Below are 24,299 nucleotides of genomic sequence, written 5' to 3'. Positions count from 1 at the left end.
CTTTAGGAATGTGGAGAACCCTGCAGCTTACTCACTTCCTCCGCGCTCTGCCTAAGCCCGATTTATTTTCATAGGCAAATTGAAGAACTTTGCCAAGGCATGGGTGCAGATAGGAAGTCTGTTTCTATGTCCTACCAATTCTTACTGGGAATACGATCCCAACAAGACCCACCCAACCTTACCAAATGGGAAAAAGACTTGAATATTACATTTTTTGCACCAAAAATTTTGATCTGTAGCAAATATCAAGAATCAACTTATAGAATTTTAACTCGCTTGTATTGGACACCTACTGTACCTGTCAAACGTTTTCCACAACAAAGCAATCTGTGCTGGAGATGTAGGGCCCACAAAGGTACACTCTTGCACGTTTTCGAATTGCCCTGCCTTACGCCCTTTGGCAGCAGGTCCTTTGCATAATCCAAAAACTTACAGACCTCTCTTCCTCTGAGCCCGGCCTCTGCCCTTTGAATCTGACACCTCTATCCTGGAAACGTTGCTATAAATCTCTCCATAAACCTCTTCTAAATGCTGGTACAGCCTGTGATCTTAGTATATGTAAACAACAGTCCCCACCTACTATAGCCCAATGGTTTGCCAGGGTGAACCACGCACAATGTATGTAGAGACCCTGCCTTATAGGATAAATCTGAGGAACATAGTACTAGATGGCTCGGTTAGGATCTATTTCATTTCTCTGCTAAATAGCTTCAGCATTGATAAGCTCTTTTCTATATTATGTTTTTCCAGGGTAGGAGATATCCCCCCAGCTACCCCCTTCCTTTCTCACTCCCCTCCCTTCTCTTTTTTTACCCTCTCATTCACTCTTCTTTTACCTTTCCCTTTGTGCTCTTATTAAACCACTAAAAGATCTGGTGAACACCTGACTCTTAAACATGACTGTCAAATTATCCTTTCCAAAGGAAGTGGAACTGACAACTTACAGTTCTTGTGCTATAGTATTACACATGTCAACTTACGCAAAGGAAAAAGAAAAAATGGGGCCAGCGCTAGATTGCCCAGTATGGAATGCAATAGTCATGCTGCTGTGCAGTCCCCTTGGCAACAGAGATGAAACAACTTAAACAAATAACCAGCACACTTGGGGATTTCAGTTGGTGATAATCTGACTATGCCAATATATCCCAAAATCAAATAACAGTTCAGTCCAACGATAAGGATAATTGAGCCTTTTAATAAAGCCCTTTAAAAAATCATATGTATAGCATGTTAAAAGCCGCCATGTAGCAACATAGACTAATCAGTAGCAAAGACCAGTCTCACATTGATGGTAACATCTCCTGGTAAAGTGTGGAGGCCAACAAGGCAACTGGAATATGTGGAAGATGGAGTAGCCATCATGGGTGGACTGGCAGTGATGGCTGTGAATAACATGAGTGGCGCTGCTCTAGTAGTGGTTCCATTGTGTGCTGCGGCCACTAGCAGGAACCAACTGGGAAGATGGCCTCCCGCTCTGCCGGCGATGTTACTAAAACCAAAAGTGATGTCACCTCTCAACCGGATTTGACATCCGAATGAACTCAATACAGTGGACGGTGTCCTTGCAGATCCAAGAGCCTGGGAGCTTGATAATGTGTTTCAAAGCAAAAGCTTCTTTATCAAATCCAGACAGTGGACAGAGGAAGTCGCTTATATAGAGAAACGTAGGGGCAGGGATGGGAGGGTTTTGGGTGTAGCTGGTCTCCACACAAGCAAACTGTTATTTGATTTTTGGGATATATTGGCATAGCCAATTTATCGCCAACTGCAATCTCCAAGTGCACTGGTTATTTTACATCTCAATTTATGTTTATTTGTTTAACTGTGACTATGTACACAGGTCTTTTCTACTGCCAGACAAGGTGTATCGTGGCCTAGCATGTCAAATCCAGGTGTAAGCCTATACAAAAAAAAAGGTAAAAAATAAAATCTGGACATTAGATATTCTGCTTTTGATATTTTCCTCCTTGAACATCCAGTCTTTATTTAGGTAAAGAGCTGATCTTCAGAAACCAATCCTGGGAGAGCTTCCCAAAGATCATCATTCCCTTTATGCTGCTTAAAGCGACACTAAAGGTTCAAATCAATTTTGTAAAATAACAAACACGTCTATACTTACCTGCTCTGTGCAGTGGTTTTGCACAGAGCAGCCTGAATCCTCCTCTTCTCTGATCCCCCGCTGGCTCTCCTGGCTCCTCCTTTCTGTCGGGTGCCTCATAGCGAGCAGCTTGCCATGGGGGCACCCACTGCTCCATGTGACCATTCACACACGGAGCCGCTGCTTGTCCCTGCCCCCCCTCTCCTCATTGGCTGACTAGCTGTGATTGACAGCAGCAGGATCCAATAGCCGAGGCTGTCGTGCAAATCGCTGGATCTCGATGGGGCTCAGGTAAGTATTGAGGGGGCTGGGGGCACTGCTGCACGCAGAAGGTGTTTTACCTTCATGTATAGAATCAATGAAGGTGCAAAACCTTGAGCCTTTACAACCGATTTAAGTACATAAATTTGGTAGGGTCTGCATCAATTCTTTTTAATTGCTTCTAGAAATGTGACATGTAGACATTATAAATCAGTGACCGCCCCGAGTGCTGAGTAATTTACTGAACTCTCATGTATTTGGAAGAACTGATGACACAATACCATGCTAAATACTCCTCTTATATAGTTACAGAGGCTGTCGGGACAGCCTTTTCAAACTCTCCCCAATTCAGTTCCATCTTCCTAAAGCCTTATTGGTCATATTGATGTTAAGGTGCTTTTTCCTCCTGAACACCCAATCCCCCCCCCCCCTTTTTTTTTTCTCCCCTTCTCTGCTATCTACTCTTTAATCCACTAATTTTCTCACCTTTACTGACTGTCATACCTCCTACCTGATCTGTATCAGACATGACACAGCAAGCCACTACAGACACCTCTAATCTTCAAACTTCTGCAATCTTGACCGAATGCTTCAAACACTCTCATGATTATGAGAGGATTTCTGTTTATCTCAGGTTCTGATTTCTTGCTTGATATGTGAACAATATTCACCATGTGCAAAAGCTGATGTATTTCCTCTTCCTCCCTAAGGCTCCGTGCACACTGGTTTAAAAAATGCCAGTGCTCTTGGCAGAAAAAAACGCTAATTTTGAATGTCTTTTGTACTAGCGTTTAGGAACATTTGGCATTTTTTCTGCCAGAAAATACTCTCAAAAACATGAAACAGAAGGGTTTTTTTTTCTGCCACTAAACGTTGAGTTTAAAAAATGCCTCTAGACTACCTAATGTGCATGGACACATAGGATAACATTAGTTGCTTCTACAGGCAAAATGCTAAACTCCTCTAGGAGCAGCGTTGGCACGGACCCTTAAAATTTTTTGGTTTTTTTTCAATGAAATGAATGTAATGGTCAGATTGCAATGGATCACTGACTTCCATTTCTCTGTTGCCACTTTTTCTATTACTGTACAGAAGAAAACATTATTCTTAAAAAAATAACAGTCTCTTTTAAACTTTGAGGACAGGTTACTTAACAGGGTCTGCAGCACAGCAAGAAAGGCTATTTTACTGCTTGTTATGAATGTATGCAAAGTTTATTGTCTATAGCCTGGCCACATATTTACTTAAAAGTTACTGAAGAAAGGATATTTTGCTTCTTAATCAGTCAGCTGACAGTTCATTAAAATGTATCATCCCAACATTAGTTCATGAGAAAAAATCCATAAACTGGCTGCTAGATATGTGCATCATTTAAACAGGCACACTTACATTAAGTAGAGCTTTAAAATTGTATGTAACTTTGTTACTAAAAGTTTTCTATTTTTCCTTGAGCATCCAGACATTCCAATCATAAGATATAATGAGATGCAAATTATATTCCAACAAATGCAAAACTAATTTTCCGTCTTGTGGGTGGTATTAAACAATCTGTTGTCATTTAAATTACAGTACGTTAACAAAAGTAATTTCGTAAGAGTTATATTCTTGTCTTTTAATTTATACAAATATAACAAATGCTTATGTGCTTGATTAATGTGATCATTTAGTAAAATGTGTCGTAGTCTAACTGTATAATATCAGAAGTCTCCTTAAAGTGATATATTTATACAAGGGGACATGTTGAATATGAAAACTAATGGAGAAGTGCTGATAAGTCGTATTGGTTGTTAACCTCCCTGGCGGTATGATTATTTCAGATTTTTGGTGCTGAAAGCGGTACCATTATTTTGCATGGAAATATGTAGTTTTTTTATTGTAGGCTGTAATTTTTAGGAATAACTCACTGAAATCTGTCCGAAAAAGAGTCTAGTAAACATCCCGGGTATGATAAAATTTGAAATACGAAATCATAAATTATAATTTAATAAATAATCATAAAAAATAATAATATAATAATAATACATTTAATTCAATAATATAATCAAACCAAAAACACTGAAATTTGAAAGAGAGCGCCAAGTTCGCACATCGCTGAGCAAAGTCGCAAAATAGTTTTCCATGTCTGATGATGAATTTCCCCACGAATCATTATCACTCAATTCTGCAAGTGGTTCTGATTTACTATCGCTGTTCTCTAGCTGATCTAAACCCGCTTTTGACCTAAAGGGACACTTTTTGGACTCCATGGACTTTTCTCAGTTTCCAGGCAGAAAGAACAGACAAAATGCAGGCAGGGCACAGGACAAAGCACTCGGGACAAAATGTATGTGAAATGGGTTGAAACAGCAATGTTTTACTATGTAAAATTTGTTTGGAAAAAAATGACATTTTTTAAAATTTTCAAATTTCCCGCCACCGGCGGCACCCGTACGTCCTGCCATCACAGGGACCGGAACACAGAAGCCGGAAGCCGGCATCGGCCGGAGGAGATGGCCGGGGACGCTGCAGGGGACACATCACGGGAGCGAAGGACAAGGTAAGCTCTGCAGGGACTCCCTATGCAACGCAGCATGGTAAACCCGAGTGTAGCTCGGGGTTACTGCTTTTGGTACTGACATTTTACCCCGAGCTACACTCGTGAATACCGCTAGGGAGGTTAAAGTCCATTTGTCATAAGTGAAGTATGGAGGGTGCCATTACCTCCTTCCGGCAGCCGTACACATACATGTGTGCTCCGGACAACTTTGCAGCAGCTAACGGAAAGCTCTACTTGCAAACCGGAGCTTTTTGATCATGTGACCGCAGTGACAGCCAATCATGGCGGTCACATGATCAGAAACCCCGCCTCCTGGTATCTGAAACCCCTTAAAGGGCCGGGAGGTGCACCGTATGTGTTAATGACCTCTTCCCCTGAAAGTGCCAACAGCCTGGTTCACACGCTGATGAAAAAAAAAGATACTGCCACACAATGTCTTCAATTAAGGTTTTATGAAACTAACGTTTTGCCCAAACATTAAGAGTAGCTTCAGTGCTTCAGTCTAAATGGCTTTAAAGTGGTTCTATGGACCTAAACATTTTTACCTTAATGCATTCCTTGGTGCATTTCCTAGATGCTTTTTTGAAAGGCAGTGCATGCACTACTTTTTGTGTGATCCAGTGCGATATCAGACCATTCAAATGAAAGGAATGCATACCAGGTTCCTGTGTGAATCAGGACTGGACCAGTCCATAAACTGAGATGTTCAAAACCTTACCAGCACAGAAACTATTATCGTAGGTAATGCTCTTCCACGTAGACTAGTGAACCTCAAACTGCGATCCTCGGGCAAAAAGCAGCCCTTTGGTTGTTCTAAACTGGCCCCAGGCCATTATTTCTCTTTTTGACACCCATGATAGGGCATTATTCTTGCTGTTACCATCAATGATGGGGCACTATTTATCCCACTAATATCAACAATGGGATATTATTACTTTCATTGACACCAACGATGGGGCATATCCTTCCACTAACCACATGTGTTAGGCCACTTTTAACTCCCACTGCTCATTAACCTTGGGGCTTACTTTACTTCTACTGATGGCTGAGCCTGGGACACTGTTTACGCATACTGACCTCTGCCATCAAGGCACTTTCTACTCTCTTATTCCCTCCATAACTACCCCTGTTGGGAACTTACTATGGGCAACCCCTTGTCCCAAGGGAGTATTTACTTTTCTAACTTATCATGAGACTTATATGATTACACTACAAAACGTTTTGAACCTATAGAGATGGTGGGCATATTTATTTTGTACTGTCTTCATTAAAGAGTTTTTAAGTTGAAAAGCTTACCACTGAACTGTGTTTATCCATAATTATCTCTTTTGCGGTAAACTGCCTATAGGCATTGTGGGGGCTAGCTCAAGTGGGTATCGCCTTCCCTGGGAAAAAGACAGACCAAACAGCAGGTTTCTTGTTAAAATTCTGACCTGGAATTCAATCACACTGAATCCAACTTTGAAATTGTGCGACTTCACTTGAATTTGCACGACTTCAAAGTTGGAAGTCAGTGCGACTTCAGGTGTGACTTAGAAGACATCTGTACGACTTCCTACACAGATGTCTATGCAAGTCACATCTGAACTTGCAAAAAGTAGTGCATGAACTATTTTCCAAATTGGTGTGACTCTAACAGAGTCGGAGTTGTACCACTTTGACCGTTTCCATTATGGATAATAGGATGTGATTTGTCATGCGATTTGAAATGTCATCAACTCGTATGGAGTACAAATCTGACAGTCACCGTTGAGTCACTGCTGTTTGCACACATTGTGTGCATGCAGTATTTAGCACCGCCAGCAGGAATCTACTGCTTCTCCCTCATGGCCACCCGTGTGAATGTGGTTGCAATCAGCAGACACTCAGTATGGGTGTGACACTACGCTGATATTTGTTTTCACCTTTTTTACTTGGCAGACACCTACATGGTGTGACTTCTATACAGCTTCCTCACTTTTCATTGATGCTTTGAAGATACTATACCATTACCTATATTACATCATCTCTGAGTGGGCTACATTATTTGTTCTGCAACCACCCTGGGTATGCAAGTCCCACCTTCATGCACGCTCACAAAGCAGAATCATTGCAAGATAGCATTGCCTATGCGCTGGAGATTCTGAAAAAGGATGTTTTTTCATTGGAGTTCATTGCTTTGCATCTACTTGTGGCTCTACTCTGCATATTGGTTTGCTGCTAATATTTGAAGAACAAGAAATTCCTAAGTGTCAGAGGATCAAGGGCACTACATCCCAATGAAAATGCATATTTATTGTGAGAAGAAAAAAGGGGATTATTAGGATGCCAAAAGCATGACTCAAAAAAATATAATAACACTTTCAGTAATTTTATTACAAAGCATTAAAACAACACAGTATTGAACATAAAGCCACCACAAAATGTTCATGTAGCTTAGAAATCTGTGCAGTATTATTCTATTATTCAGCTCTAAATGTTTCACCACAATTCTGGCTTCCTCAGGAGACTTATGAATACTGCAAAAGGTGCCACTAAAAATAAAAAACATACACTTATGAATAGACCAGCAGACAGATAGACCAGCAGACAGGACAAATATGTAGCAAACACAGTATACACAAAAAATTATCCATGAGTCATTTGAGAGAATAATCCTACCCAGGGTAAACAAACATGCTGAATGGTAGGAGAAATGAATTGATATCAAAATAATTAAATTAATAGGCTTCTGCACCAATGATCCCCCCCCCCAGATTTGATGTGTCTGAGGCCATAGGAGGGGAACCCCAACCCCCCCCCCCCAAAAAAAAAATAATATGACCTAGAATAGACAAAAAAAGAAGACATATTTATATAGACACTCCAAGAACATCATATATTGTAAAGAAACCCACAACCATTTTCTCAGGTATCAACTTTTGGTATCAATTCATTTCTCCTACCATTCAGCACGTTGTTTGCCCTGGGTAAGACAATCTCCGAAATAACTCATGGAAAAAATCCTTGTGTATACTGTGTTTGCTACATTTTTGTCTGTTGGTATATTCATAAGTGTATGTTTTTATTTTTAGTGGCACCTTTTGCAGTATTCATAAGTCTCCTGAGGAAGCCAGAATTGTAGAGAAACATGCAGAGCTGAATTATACTGCACAGACTTCTAAGCTACATGAACATTTTGTGGTGGTTTTATGTTCAATACTGTGAAGTGTTGATTTAATGCTTTATAATAAAATTACTGAAAGTTTTATTATATATTTTTTGAGTCATGTCTTTGGCACCCTAATGCCCTTTTTTCTTCTTACAATCATTTACTACTATTTGAAGGAAGCATTTCACTGTCTGTTACCCATGTACATGCTACTTAGCAATGCACTTTATTTTACCTATACCACCTGTGCGCTATATTAAGTCTGACAGCTGGAACAATTAGCTAATTGGGGGAATATTGTTATTCCTATTTTACATGATGTGTAACCATATATGCACCCCACACATGAGCTTGATGTGTATGTACCACATGCTTTACAGTATCTTTTTTCAGTATTTTTTTTCTGTCTGTGGCCATGAACATTGGTGAGGGAATGTGTTTTTAATAGGTTTTGACTATCATGATATTTTTAATGCGAACTAAAATTTGGATAAGGACATAGCCTGCAAATGTATTTCTCTATTTATTTGGATTATTTATTTTTATCTTAGTATTACAAATTAGGTTTAGTCTGTGGGAGTCTATCAAGACAAATTTTTCATGTGGAATAGTAAAGGTAACATGCTCAACTGCTCACTCAGGACCATATATATTTTTAGGGTTTGCTTGGCCTAACTCGCATTTTCTACTCTTGCTGGCCACAGTTCTAACCCCCCTCTAAGGTCTGAAGTGAACTGGCCCTTTGTTTAGAAAGTCTGAGGATCCCTGCCATGTCCACACATTTTACCTACTGTATGTATAACCTTTTGTTTTTATTTAATTTTTTTAACTATATTCTTTAAGCTGGTATTGCAAAAACCAATTTACCATTCTTCAGTTAACTGGTCTTTAAATTGTGGCTTTACAAATGAGTGGGAAATGACTAGCAACTTTGTTAGAAAACTGAAGCAATAAGTAGTTGCAAACCTGAATCACTTTGTAACTCTTTTTTTTAGAATAGTCACTTTAAAATGCTTTGCAAATTTTGTTTTTTAAATAGATGGTTAAAATTTAGATCCACTGCCTGGGTTTTAGCGTTATCAGAGGCCCCACTGGGAGTTTTTCCCTCACTTCTTGTTCCACTGACCAGACACAAAAAAAAAGAAATCTCCACTGGGGACACAGACAGCAATAAAACATTTATTGGGGTTCTAGCCTTCCTATACTCTAAAGTGTTTGTATTGCTGTCTATGTGCCTGTTGAGAAGTTCACCTGTCCTGTCCCAGTGACATGTTCTTTGGGGGGAATTTCACTTAGGGAGCCCCAGACAGCAGTGGAAATCTACCACAGCAGAGGTTGTAATCCACTCCTATGTTATACAAACCCAAAAGAAAAAACTTGCTTAACCAGATCCTGCCTGGCCAATAACAAAATGACGGCCAAGCAGGACTCTTTGATCTGGCAGGACATCATATGACCATACTGTACTCCTGGATAACTGCCTCGCGTGCATGGGACAGATAACCGATCTGTGTACCGGCCTATTGTCGGTACCATGTGATCGCTGTGACTAATCACAGCAGGTCACATTACAATTGTAAACAATGGATGGCTTCCTTTCATGCCCTTCATTATATGCAATTGTGTTGCTACCTCTGATTGATTACAGTAATCACATGGTACAGACTGGGCTAATCAGCCCATTTGTGTCATGTGATTAGCTGTGGCCAATCACAGCTAATCACAGCAAAAAACACTGAATGAATTGAAAACTAAAGGGGGTAAAAGCACACGGGATTGAAGTGGTTAAAGACACACTTTAATGATAGTGTGCACATTATTAAAACATGGGCTTTAACACAACAAATAGTATTCCACCATGCATACCGTAGTGCATAGCAGTGCCATTCACTTTGAAAGCTACCAAAACTAATTTCCAAAATGCGGCTATGCTACAGTGCACTGCATCGCATTACAACTAAAAAAAAATGCTGCAAGACCTCTTTGCTTGTGCAATCTGATTCCTTAATAGCTTATTCATTTTTAACTCGATGCCTAAAGCCACTTGTCTTGATGCACGAAAACCTGTATATCTGTGCACTGTGTTCTGGGATCTTACTCTTTTCTGACCACCTACCCCCCCATTCACAGCACTTTCACTATAGGTTACACTCATCTACAATCTCACTGTTGTGAGAAATGTACTGTATGGTCTGCCTAGTGCCACGCAGGACCTGACCAAAATTTCAGAGCTTGTACCCATACATGTGCCCGGTACCTTCACTTATTTCAAAGAAAATCCCCTTAGAGCTGATTCAAACATGTGCGGTGCGGATTGAAGCTCAGGTTTCACAGCTAATTGTATAAAAATAAGTGAAGACACACACTACAAAACACACCTTCACCCTACAAATAAAATATTGACAATGTTGTCAAAGAAAAAAAAGAACTCCAGCCTGGGCTCATAGGCATGCAACTCACTCATCCGAACAGTAAAGCACAGGGCTAATAAAACAGGTTGCACATGGCAATGGAAACAATTGTGATATACTACAGAGGTAGCAATGATTTGGCAATGTGAAGCCATGTGTAGCAGGTAGCTAATGGATGCAATGCACAGCGGACTCAGGATGGGTCACGGGGAATGTAAGAGTGTCAGCCAGGAGATGCACAGCCACAAATCAAATATCCACAATTTGCTTGCTTGATAATTTTCCCACCCTTCCCATCCTTTTTTCCACTTTTTTCCTTTCCTCTCCCGCAGGGCCATTGGACAAGACTCTGTATTCACCAGTACATGTAAAAACGGTTACTAATGTTTATTTGTGATAAATGATATTTATATCTATTCAATCAATTCTTGTACTTAGTATAAATTATGTTCATCCACGTGACATAATTTCTATGTATACAATGTTTGTAAATATATTTACTATATTTGAAGCTTATGTGACATCATGGCTATAGGTTTATAGGAAAATGATCAGGATGTGACGTATGTCTCCCTATAAGGCTTTCAATATGGCAGCCACAACATCCTGACGAACTCCACGTGACTCGGTGGGCGAAAAGCCTTGAAGTCATCGGCGCAGCATGCCCAGGCTCTCCAGCTGCAACCTGCTGGCTTTCCACCACACCACCGCACCCAGAAGTCTTACATGGCCCTAGACATACCTGCAGGATCCCACTTGGATGATGGTCTTCCTCTGCACTTAACGGTAGTGTTCACTCTCATCCATCTCCAGATGCAGTCTATATTCTGGAAGTGGTGAGCTATTACCATTTGCAGTCCCTGCACCCCTATCAGGCGTTGGTCCCAACATTTTAAGTGTTCAGTTGAGCTGTTTGGTGCGAGGGGCTTTGTGTACTTGACATCCCCCATATATGGTATTGCAGTCCACTACCCTTACCGTTTATATTCTTTTTTTTTAACAGTTGCGTTCATTGAAATCATACAAAAGTATAACAAAGCAAGGTACATAAGAACAAGAAAACTTATGGCAGTCAGTAAATTTACGATACACATGAAATTCCAATGCTAAAGATCATACGGAGTCAACCGGTCATCCTGAGTCCGATCAGAAAAACATACATATTACACAGTAGATGTCCATCACCCACCAAATAAGATTCAGGAAAAAGATCTAAGGGCATGATTTGTAGCAGAAAAGAAAAGAGCGGATAAAACAAAGGGGGAAAAGGGGGGGGGGGAGAAAAGAGAAAAGGGAAGAGGAGGGAAACACAGGAGGGGGGGGGGGCAAAAAAGTGGGGAGAAAGAAGGGAGCAAAGAGGAAAAGCAAACCATAAACATAAACAATAGCCAAGCAAACAAACAATACAAACTGGACATACCCGCAAGATAATAACCCAAGTGTTATACCATAAGACCCTGAGCCTCCACCCACCCAGCCCATATTCTGTCAAATTTAGCTGGACAGTTACGACTCATATAAGTAAGTTTATACAATGGAAGCGCACTGTTGATTGCTGATTTCCAGCCTGAGACTGTTGGAGGGGCAGATGGTTTCCATTTCAACAAAATTTATTTTCTAGCATAGTAGAGAGCATAGAAGACAAACAATCTAATATGCTTAGACGTCTCCACGAGGTCCAAGAGACCCAGACATAATCAGTGGATCCATGGGAATAGACAGATTACTAACAGTGTTAATAGTATCTAGCACCCCGACCCAAAAGGGGAGAAGCCCAGAAAAATCCCAAAACATATGGAGAAACGTGCTATCTCCATATCACAGCAAGGGCATGTGGCCGATCTATCAGGATATATCACAGCCAATCGCCATGGGGTGTAATATACTATACGGATAAATTTTAGCTGTATGAAATGGTTCCTAGCTGATATCATGGTAGGAAGCCACTGTAAAAGACAATCCTCCCAATCATCCTCCGACAGAGAAGGGAGGTCTGTGTGCCACTTATCAAAAAGCACCTGCATTCTAGGGGTAGATAGGAGTATCAACAGGGAACGGAGAGAGAGCAGCGGTTTAGGCAAGATCTCCATTAACAACTAGTTTTCTAACAGATCCGTCTGAATGGTTGGTGGAGAAGGAAATTGAGCAGGCACAGCATGACGCAATTGTAAAAACCAGAAAAACATCCAGTTAGGCAGGCCATGATTGAATTTGAGTTCGTAAAATAGAAGCAGGACACCACTAGGCATAATATGGTGCAACGCTTTAATGCCATATCGAGCCCACACCACTGGATCCGGTATCGTGTGAAGATGGGGGAGGACAGGATTGCCCTAGAGCGGTGTGTGAGGGGAGTATGAGTTATTTACCCTAAATTGAACTCTAGCCTGACTCCACACCCTCAGGGTCGTCAGCATAGGAAGAGTGATGGCCGAATTGGACTTTGGTCCTCTATGAATTATGTTACAAAGTTCAGCATACGAGCCCAATATTGTCGCCTCCGGGATCACTGCAGCATTATCCCTAGGCCGGGAGAGCCACCAGCACATTGTGACCGGAACAGCCACCCAGTAATATAAAAGCAGTTTAGGAAGTGCTACGCCACCACGATCAATAGGTAAGTGCAGAGTGGAGTGGGAAAGTCTAGGGGTCCTTCCAGCACAAATAAACCCAGAGACGACACGATCCACACGACAGAAGGATTGCGGGATCTGCAACGGCGTATGCTGAAAAAAAATAGATAAACTTAGGTAGAAATATCATTTTAAAAAGATTAACCCAGCCTATGGTGCTAGGGAAGACCAAATAGTACATTTAGTCTGCAACTGTTGCACAAGGGGATGAAGATTGTCTCCTAGGTACTTCTTCAAGTTACGCTGGAATGTTACACCCAAGTATGAGAGACCGATCTAATAGGGGCAAAGGAAACATCAGACAAGGGCCCCAGTGCAAGAGGAAACAGTATGGACTTCTCCCAATTAATGCGTATTCCGGAGTAGCTGCCAAAGCGATCGATAAGACTCAGCGCCTCTCTAAGGGACGAATTACAGTCCCTCAAATATAAGAGAGTGTCGCCCACATACATGCTAACCCTATCCTCCCAGTTGCCCACCATGTAGGCCATGTAAGGAATTGGAAGAGCAGATCAGACATGCCAAAGGATCAATCGTCAGGGCAAACAAGCCCAGCGAAAGCAAGTGTACTCTTGCAAGCGGCACACTGTACAGGCACCTCATCCACGAAATGAAGTGAGGGTCAAATCCGAAGCGGCACAGAGTTTCCCATAGATACTCCCACTCAACTGAATCAAAGGCCTTCTTGGCGTCCAGGGACAGCACCACCCCAGGGTCATCCCTGTCACAAGCTGCAGAAATATGGGTGAGCAGTCTCCGGATATCTGTACCCTTCTCCGGCATAAAACCCATCTGGTCATGGTGCACCACCGCAGAGATAACCGAACCCAGCCAGCACCTTAGCGAGTACTTTCGCATCAGTAGTTAGCAGGGAGATCGGCTGTTAGGAAGAGCAGTGAGTCGGGTCCTTCCCGGGCTTCAAAATCACCACTATCACTGTTTGAAGTATGTCCGAGGGGAGAGTTCCTGTCTCAAGTAGAGTATTAAATAGTTTTTGAAAACAGGAAGCCATTTGCTCAATGCACGTTTTATAGAATTCAATTGGGAAGCCATATGGGCCCGGCGTTTTGCCAGATTGGAGAGCGCCAATCACCTGCTGGATCTCCTCCAAGGAAATCGGTGCCTCCAACCGCTCCCTCTGGACCGCAGAGAGAGACGGCAGGTCAACATGATCCAGATAATGGAACAAATCCTGTGGCGTGAAGGCAGCTCTGGAGGAATATAAACTTGCATAATAGTTGGCAAAACGCCAGTTGATGGAGAGTGGATCAAGGATCCTGGAACCGTCTTCGGCCTGTATTAGGGCAATATTGGATATGGCAGATTGTTCCCTAGCCAACCAAGCCAGTAGGTGGCCCGCTTTATCACCCTGTTCAAAAATACCATTTTTGATGCAACATAGCCTTCCTGGAGGCCTCAGTGCATAACAATAAAGCGTCCCTAGTAGCCAGTTGTAAGTCATGATGACTAACAGGACCTGGATTGAGCACGTAATTGGATTCAGCTTCCTGCACCCCCCGGTCCACCAAGTCCACTTCCCCCTGACATCTAACTTGCAGCCCCCTACCAGGGTTCAATACTGACCCCTAAGAGTAGCCTTACAAGCCTCTCAGGTAGTAGTAGGTGCACAAGTATTCTCATTAGAGTCCCAATAATACTCCAATGCCTTCCCTATAGAGGGTTTTACATCAGGATCAGTGATCCAATACCGAGATAACCTCCAGACTTTTTGTCCTGGGGCATCAGTAATACTTAATTTTAGAAGGAGTGGAGCATGATCAGAAATCCCTCATGGAAGGATGGAGATCTCCCGAACCCTCGCTAAAAGTTCTGTTGCAACATAACAAAGATCAATTCTAGATAGAGTTCTATGTGATGCTGAGTGACAAGTATATGCCCTGGTCCCAGGATTTTTTCACCTCCATACATCCGTGAACTGGTAAAGCTCCGCCCACTTGGCCAACTCCGACTCCCCGCTGGCGCCAGGATATAATTTATTAATACTAGGGTCCAGAGTAAGATTAAAAGCCTGTAGGACAGTAAACTGACCCTTTGCTTACAAAGTTTGGAGAACCCTGTTCTAAACAAATTAAAGTGAGAGGGAATAGGAGAGGTTCAGGAGCTCATGGAGGAAGTTTCAAGAAGGCAAAAAAAAACCCAGAAGAGACAATTTCAAGAAAAATGGATTACAAGGCCATTAAGTATTAGATGTGTATGGATTGTAGTGGGAGAATAAAAATATTGTTTAGTGTCTCTTTAATTTAAACTCAGAATGATATGTAAATGCATGCTTTGTTCTTTGGTTTAGATTTAAGGTTTTCCCTTTAATGTCTCAGTGGGTCAGAATATCAGATTTATTTAAAAAAATTTCAACATTCAAAGTTGCTTCAAAACATAGTTCAGTGTGAGACAGTAACTTATGCACCGATAATTTCCATGTGTTTCATGTGTCTATCAACTCAGCTTTTCTTTAAAAATACCATACCACAGCAACTGTCACTTTCCATAGCACTTATGCTGCATTACCTCAGAGCTGCTTCTCATAACACATTCGTTAGGATGATTCCGTTAATTTGAGCGACACTTTCTTGCAGTGTGTGTACTTTGCAGACTGCCGAAATAGACTGGACATATGAGCAACACTGTATTCAAATATTTGTCAAACTATTTGGTAGTTTATATAATGGGGTTGATTTACTAAAACTGGAGAGTGCAAAATCCGATGCAGCTTTGCATGGTAGCCAACCAGCTTCTAACTCCAGCTTGTTGAATAAAGTTTTGACAAAAAATCCTGGAAGCTGATTGGCTTCTATACAGAGCTGCACCAGATTTTGCACTCTCCAGTTTTAGTAAATCAGCAACTCCTATGGGTTTTTCAGTTGACGGATATCTAAACCCAAGAAGAAAAAAAAATATATATTACAGCTTACCAGTCCATAGATGAGGTGACATTTTTTAGGCTAAGTATATCCTCTGCAAGTACAGAAAATACCTGTTTATTTTGCCAAAATTTCTCCCTTTGCAACTTTTGTACACTGAATTGATATCTCAATATTAGCTTTCCCAGCTATTACAGTGATCCCTCATTTTTCGCGGTTAATGGGGACCAGAACCTTCCGCAAAAGCTGAAAAACCGCGAAGTAGTATTTGCCCCTAGGAATTTTTGTGCATGTGGGTACTGTACAAGAATGTTTTAAATATGTAAACAGTATTCATACTTTACTCATTTAAGACAAAAATTACAACAGTAATGTACAGTATACGTATTTACTTAAACGTGTCAGTGCTAATTACAATAGGGTTACTGTAATTACAAAACCTTATACAGTAATAAACATTAATCAACATTGCTTTCTGAGAGAGGCGAAGAGTCTTGTGTTGGTGGCGGAGGAGAGGCTCTCACTTGACTCAGAGACTCTTCTGCTGGAGGCGCTGACGGTAGAGCCGGGGGTTTTACTTTGGAGAGAAACATGGTGATGGGTAGTTGTTGTCTTTGTTTTTTCTTTTCCTTCAAAATTCCCCTGTACAAGGACATAACCCCGTCAACGCGATTGCTGAACTCGACAGCTCCAACCATATTGTCGTCAATGTCTTGTGCAAATTGTTGCATCGCTCTTGCCATGTTGCACAATTGTTGCAGATTCTCCAGGGTAAGGCCACGCTTTTCAGTTTCTTCTTCGTCTTCCTCTTCGTTTTCTTCCTCACTTGCAGACTTTGTCATCTCAAGGAGGTCTTCATCGCTCAGTGGGTCCAAGTGGCAATCGATAAGGGCGCTGATGTCTTCTTCTGTCATGTCGACAAATCCTTCATTCCTTATGATGTGAGCCAGCCTCACCGCCTTCTCCACCGCTGAGTGATGAACTTCTTCAGGAGTGAAGCCTGGATAGTCGTGCACCACGTTCGGCCATAATTTCTTCCAGCTAGATTTTATGGTCTCACTCTTCATGTCCTTTAATGCTTGCTGAATATTAGACAAACATGAGGCAATGTCATAACTGCGCCAGTATGCTTTCAAGGTGAATTCATCATTGGCATCATCAACTGCCGAGATGAGGCTCTCCATCGTGGAGCGAGTGTAGAGTGCCTTAAAGGCACGAATGACACCTTGATCCATCGGCTGAATTAGAGATGTAGTGTTCAGGGGCAGAACCTCTATCTGCACACCGTCATATTGCAGGTCCGTTGCATGGCCTCCTGCTTAGTCCATCAGGAGAGGACCTTAAAGGGGAGGCCCTTTTCAGCCAGATACAGCTTCACCTGGGGAATGAAGCAATGGAGGAACCATTCAAGGGTCAGAGCTTTCGTTATCCAGGCCTTGGAGTTATGCATCCAGAACACGGGCAACAGGGCCATATTTTTGTTTTTTAATGCCCGTGGTTTTTTGGCTTTATAAATAAGGCCTGGCTTAAGCATAAAACCTGCAGCATTGCCAGTCATGATGACAGTCACATGGTCTTTGTGAGCCTTGAAGCCTGGCCTCTTCACTTCGTCCTTGAAGAGGAATGTACGTGAAGGCATCCTCTTCCAAAAAAGGCCTGTTTCATCCATGTTAAAAACTTGTTCAGGAAGGTAGCCTCCCTCACTAATGAGGTTAGGAAACGTTTCCTCCACGTAACGACAAGCAGCATCGTTGTCAGCAGAGGAAGCCTCACCATACAGAAGCACATTTCTGAGGCCGTATCTTTTTTGAAATTTTTCAAACCAGCCTTTGCTGGCTGAAAAGGCTCGTCCGCGAGGAGGCGAATCACTCCTGGCAGCGCTAGTACTGGCTTGAGGTTCGTCAGCACCTTCTTCAGCCTCTTCATTGTCGTCATTGGGCAAGATTTGGTCGTAGAGAGCTTTGGCCTTTGTCCTGATCATATTAGTGTCCACACTCACTGTCTTTTTCCTGCAATCAGCAATCCACAATGCCAGTGCACCTTCCATTTTCACAATTCTGTTATTACGCGGAGTTATCACACGTTTTGCTTCTTTGTTGAAGGTTATTGAAGCAGTTTTGCGGATGTTTGCCTCTGTTTTCTTGATGTACCGCACTGTAGATTCATTCACCCCGTAATGGCGTGCCACAGATGCATAACTTCTGCCCTCTTTGATCATATCTAAAAGTTTCACTTTTTCGCTGATGGTCATCATCTTCTTCCTCTTGGGCGCCCCGGAGGAACCTTTCGCAGGGGCACAGCGCTTAGGCGGCATTATAAGGGCTCCTTCATGCAGGGATCCTTCTCTCTCGCGCATCAACACAATGTGGCTGCTGACCCACGAAGCACTGAAGCCGCAAAACATGAAGCGCGAAGTGGCGAGGGAACACTGTATTGCCTTTGAACTACTTCTATGTGATGGAGGTGAGGAGAGGAGGAGGTGTATGTAGTCCAATTCAGAAGAGCAGCCTGGGGTAACAATGCTGCTCCTCCAAAGATACAGTGCAGTAGGGCACTAGGGCAGGCCACAGATGATGCGATTTTCTTTTATGCAACCATGGATTGCAGGAAATAATATTGCTTGATTCCCCCATCAACACTGCCTGAATCCTCCGGCAGTGCTACTCTGATATGTTGGCGGCAGAACATATTTATTACTGCTGGAAGAACATAATTGCCGCCAGCAGTAATCGCATGTAAAAAATCCGACAGGCTGGTTGTACTGAAGTGGATTGGTGAAGACTCGAGATTGGTGAATTGACTTCATTACAATGACCCTGCCCATACATGGATTGAATCTTGGTGATCCCTGCTGAAATTCCATCCATCTATGGCCAACTTAAGCAAAGATTGTCACTCTAGCAGTTAGTGTCCATATAAAAAATATAGAAAAGTCAAGTTAAAAACTGTTACGCCAGACTGCTCTTCTGAATTATATTACATATACCCAGGGGCGGACTGACCATTTGGAAACCCGGGCACTGCCCGAGGGCCCGGGGTCAGTAAGGGGCCCCATGAGATGCCCCTGGTACCTTTTTCATAGGCTTTTTTGAGTTTGGGAAAGGACACAGGGGCCCCATGATTCCCTATTGCCCGGGGGCCCCATGAGTTGTCAGTCCGCCCCTGCATATACCTCCACCTATCCTCATCTGAACAAAGCCAAAAACTAGGCAATCATATATAACTCTCAGCTAAAATATATCAAGCAATTGGCCTAACTTACTAACAACATGCACATACAGTATGCTACTGCCTCGAATGTGTGTGAATAGGAAAAGTTTATGCTTACAGAATTTACTAAGTACCAGCTACAGACTTCAATATATACAGTTGTGTTCAAAATAATAGCAGTCAGACATCACTAACCTGATCAATCACTGTTTTTGGTAGAAATGATATTTCTACATGGCAAATAATTTATTAGCAGGTGTAGTAGAGTAATAGAAATCCAACAGACCCAACAGTCATGACATGCATGCTGCTGATTCTGTGTAATTGAATCACTAATTGAAAGGGGCATGTTCAAAATAATAGCAGTGTGGAGTTCTATTAGTGAGGTCATTCATTCTTTGAAAAACAGGTGGCAATTATTGCCCTTATTTAAGGAAGGAAGGCAGCAAATGTTGTACATGCTGGTTACAGTGCATTTCTCTCTGAAATTCTGAGGAAAATGGGTCGTTCCAGACATTGTTCAGAAGAACAGCGTACCTTGATTAAAAAGTTGATTGGAGAGGGGAAAACATATAAAAAAGTGTAGAAAATGATAGGCTGCTCAGCTAAAATGATCGCAAATGCTTTAAAATGGCAAACAAAACCTGAAAGACGTGGAAGAAAGCGAAAAACTACCATTCAAATGGATAGAAGAATAGCCAAAATGGCAAGGACTCAGCCAACAATCAGCTCCAGGAAGATCAAAGAAGGTCTAAAGTTACCTGTGAGTACTGTTACAATTAGAAGACGCCTATGTGAAGCCAAGCTATCTGCAAGAAGTCCCTGCAAAGTCCCACTGTTGAAAAAGGACATGTGCTGAAGAGGTTACAATTTGCCAAAGAGCACATTGACTGGCCTAAAGAGAAATGGCACAACATTTTGTAGACTGATGAAAGTAGGATTGTTCTTTTTGGGTCTAGTGGCCGGAGACAGTTTGTCAGACGACCCCCAAACACTGAATTCAAGCCACAGTACACTGTGAAGACAGTGAAGCATGGTGGTGCAAGCATCATGATATGGGGATTTTTCTCATACTACGGTGTTGGGCCTATTTATCGCGTACCAGGGATCATGGATCAGTTTGAATACATCAGAATACTTGAAGAGGTCATGCTGCCTTATGCTGAAGAGGAAATGCCCTTGAAATGGGTGTTCCAACAAGACAACGACCCCAAACACACCAGTAAACGTGCAACATCTTGGTTCCAGACCAACAAGATTGACGTTATGGAGTGGCCAGCCCAATCCCCGGATCTTAATCCAATAGAAAACTTGTGGGGTGACATCAAAAATGCAGTTTCTGAGGCAAAACCAAGAAATAGAGAAGAACTGTGGAATGTAGTCCAATCATCCTGGGCTGGAATACCTGTTCACAGGTGCCAGAAGTTGGTTGACTCCATGCAACACAGATGTACAGCAGTTCTCAGAAACAGTGCTTATACAACTAAATATTAAGTAAGTGATTTAAAGGAAAGCAAAATTTTTCAGTTTATATAGTGAATGAGTTTGTAAAGAAGAATACAAACACTGCTATTTTTTTGAACAGTCTAATATTCACTTTTCTTCAATTTTTTTTAGAGGAATAACACAAATTTGATATATTTTTCTTCATCTTTTGATTTGGAATAGAATGTGTAGTGTTCCCAATGCATTTGTGTGTATTGAAATTAAAGCTATTAGAAGCATTTTGAGCTTTATTCACTTTTTTCAACACACTGCTATTATTTTGAACACAACTGTATGTGCACACCAATATCTGAACATATGGTAGATAAGTCTCTTCCCTGCCCCCAGTCTGTAATTGTACAAGGAAGGTGTGGCAGCAGTAAACACTCTGATCACTCTCTACCAGTCAGCTTATTCCTTGTCAGTACATGTGCATTTAGCACAGCCTGATTGGCTCCTAGTGTTGCCAAGGGGCATCACGTTTGAATGGGCAGGAAGGGTTGCAGTGTGACCAGAGCAGCTAATATCAAACTGCATAAAGTGGCACCAATTCTGGGGGTATTATTGCATAAACTGGCACCAATGCTGGGGGTATTATTGCATAAACTGGCACCAATGCTGGGGGTATTATTGCATAAACTGGCACCAATGCTGGGGGTATTATTGCATAAACTGGCACCAATGCTGGGGGTATTATTGCATAAACTGGCACCAATGCTGGGGGTATTATTGCATAAACTGGCACCAATGCTGGGGGTATTATTGCGTAAACTGGCAACAATGCTGGGGGTATTATTGCGTAAACTGGCAACAATGCTGGGGGTATTATTGCGTAAACTGGAAACAATGCTGGGGGTATTTTTGCTTAAACTGGCAACAATGCTGGGGGTATTATTGCGTAAACTGGCAACAATGTTGGGGTTTTTTACTGCATAAACTGGCACCAGTGTTGGGGGTTATTACTGCTTAAACTGGCAATGATGCTGGGGGTTATTACTGCATAAACTGGCACCAATACTGTTTTTTTTTTTTTAATAAGGTGGCACCGTAGCTAGAAGTTATTGCAAAAACTGGCATCAATGCTGGGTATTATTATTGCATCCAATGACACTAATGCTGGGGGTTATTATGGCCCTAAATGTCTGCAAAATTAAGTTACCATTGGTCTTCAGAGACCTATAGTAATCTACAAGCTGCTGGTACTATTTTAAGGAAATTAAAACTATAGTATATAGCAGTATTTTAAATATATGCTCTTCACAGTGTTTTTACAACTATTTCTTTCATAAATCCTTAAAATAAAAAAATGATCAATGGGTATGCACATAACAAAACTTTTTTTTTTTTTTTATCCAAAGTGAGACAAGGGAGATCCTATGTCAGTCTGGACAAGTAGGACAATTGTTCTGGAAAAAATATGCTACCCCTAATGACAGAATTCATTTTAACTCATTTCTCACCATAAATCCCACTGGCACCTGCTACAATAAAAACGTTAGCCAGACTGGAGGAAGGAATTAGAAAGCTAGGAATGTGATATTGCATGTATTGTACATAATTACAGCCCTTTAGAAAGTGTCAAATTACTACACAAATGGATCACACAGCCGTAAACACTAACAATTTACTGTACAGCAGCGTCAGTGTATAGAAATAATACCGTCTCCAAAAGTCACAAGGTATGACATGTCTGTGAGCCACGTAGAAGCCAGACAAACGGGCTTCAGTAATCTAGGAAACTTATTGTCTGTGGAGTCATGGGGATGTAAAGGAGAGACATTGAGACGCAACTTGTGAAAGACACAAACAAATGAAATGGACGAAAGTGCGATATATGGGGTGATAATTAAAGATCAATAAAACTAGAAAACCAGGAATCCACAACCTTTCCTTGCCTCAATCAGACAAAAGAAATATTGTCTAGATATGCTGTTAAAGGTCAACGACTTTGCTTGACAGGCCAAGATTTTTCTATTTGTTAGTACTCTAGGGAATAAGATATTCATCTTAAAGGAATGACTCACTCATAATTACTGTTACATTAATCAAAATGAAAGGTCTGCTCATCTTGTGGACTCCTACTGACCCATGTGAAAAAAAGCACAATGTAAAAAAAAAAGGAGTTAGAAATAAAAAAAAAAAAAAAAAATTACACTTACTCACCTTATACACCCAGGTAGGTTAGGATGATATCACTGGGCCCTCTACTGGGATCATGGGATGATGAGGAAATCAAATTCCATGAGAAAGCTCTCTGGCACCATGCAGGAGCACTTATTTTGCAAGATTTGGGATCCTCAGTTTTCAAAGGTAGAAGGTGCAGTGATGCAACCCTTGCCTAAGTGAGTTTGCTATAAGCCAGGGTGTAAAGGTAAGTCGTTTTATATTTTTTTCTCCAACAGCATGTCGTTCTTTTATTTAACTGTACTTTTTGACAAGGGGGTGTTTACAAGACAAGGATCCAGAGTCTTTCACTTTCAGAAATAAAAAACAGAGGCTCCCCTCTTTTCCAGTTTGGTTTTGTTGCTGTCTGTACCCTTCTTGGGTAGGTTTTCCCTCCCCTCAAGTAAAGGTTAATCTACCCATCAAGTACACTGACAGCAATAAAAACCCAACACAGGTTCTAACCCTCCTCCAATCTTTCCAATCTGAGAAAAAAAATTTGTTTGGATTTCCATCTTAAAAATAATAATACCAATATTAATGATAATGTAAATAAAAAGTAAATTTATCAAGCTCTTGGGTTAACATTGAGACTACATATACCATCCATATGTATACAGTACATTCCAGTCTCAGTACATTCATTATGTCAGAGTTAGCATTTCTGTGAAAAACACACATTTTTTGGTTAAAGTGACTTTAGGAAATAAAGCTACCATTGGAGTACATTATAAATGAGTCTAAATTTAAGTTTTACCTCTTGCCCCATCTCCATACTGCAAAGTTTTGTTGATTGTGCTTTTGCATCAACCATAACATTGAACATGGTACAGATGGACTGCGGCACCCGGAAGTCTGTCGACCGGCTGGTTTTCTGTAACTTCACCTCAAATGCAATTCTAGTCCTGTTCAAAAATAAAAAAAAGATGATATTATCAAAACCTATCCAGAAAACACAATGTAACAAGTTCAACTTTTCATTATATTTACACATTTTCTGCATGTGAGTGGCCAGGTGACTCAGGAACAGCAGCACATGTTCTGCATTCATTACAAATATAAAATATTCTTTGTTAAGACGGCTGTGGACTCAACCTACAAAAGGGCACACAGAATGCTTAACCTCCACCAGAAGGACACATTATTGCTCACTTATTATAAGAAGGGTAATGGACAACGTATACATGGAGAGTATTATAAAAACAGCTTAAAATATCTGCTTTCTGCCTCAAGTGGATTTGTGTGCCAGCACAAAAACTCAGTACCAATGTGTTCTGTATAACACTTCTACTGCAAGTGGACACCACGTGGCTGGGCCACTCCACTAGAGGAAAGAAATGAACAGGAACAATTGATTATGGAAGTCTTAACATTGTTTTGTATTGGAGTCTCAGCCTTAAGAATAAAGCTGAATTTCAGAAGTCACTTTTTAATCTGGGACCCGACATGGCTGCGGCATATGTTCACTTAGATTTGCTCTCCAGTGGCTTAAG

General features: G+C 41.4%; 1 protein-coding gene across 15 annotated transcripts in view; it reads right to left on the bottom strand.

The window, feature by feature from the left end:
* The window catches only part of CADPS (calcium dependent secretion activator), a 610,020-nt gene that overhangs the window by 90,173 nt on the left and 495,548 nt on the right, over positions 1-24,299 (bottom strand). For all 15 annotated transcript variants that reach the window (XM_089682020.1, XM_089682023.1, XM_089682021.1 and 12 more), the window contains one exon: positions 23,564-23,711. In XM_089682020.1, coding sequence (XP_089538146.1) covers positions 23,564-23,711 — 148 coding nt within the window. The remainder of the gene's footprint in view (positions 1-23,563; positions 23,712-24,299) is intronic.

The sequence above is a fragment of the Staurois parvus genome, unplaced genomic scaffold, assembly GCF_062004578.1.
Source record: "Staurois parvus isolate SC_StPar_1 unplaced genomic scaffold, SC_StPar_1.0 ptg000283l, whole genome shotgun sequence".
In the NCBI taxonomy this organism is placed as follows: Eukaryota; Metazoa; Chordata; class Amphibia; order Anura; family Ranidae; genus Staurois; species Staurois parvus.
Note: the sequence above shows the minus strand (reverse complement) of the source record. Positions and strands in the feature narration are given on the sequence as shown.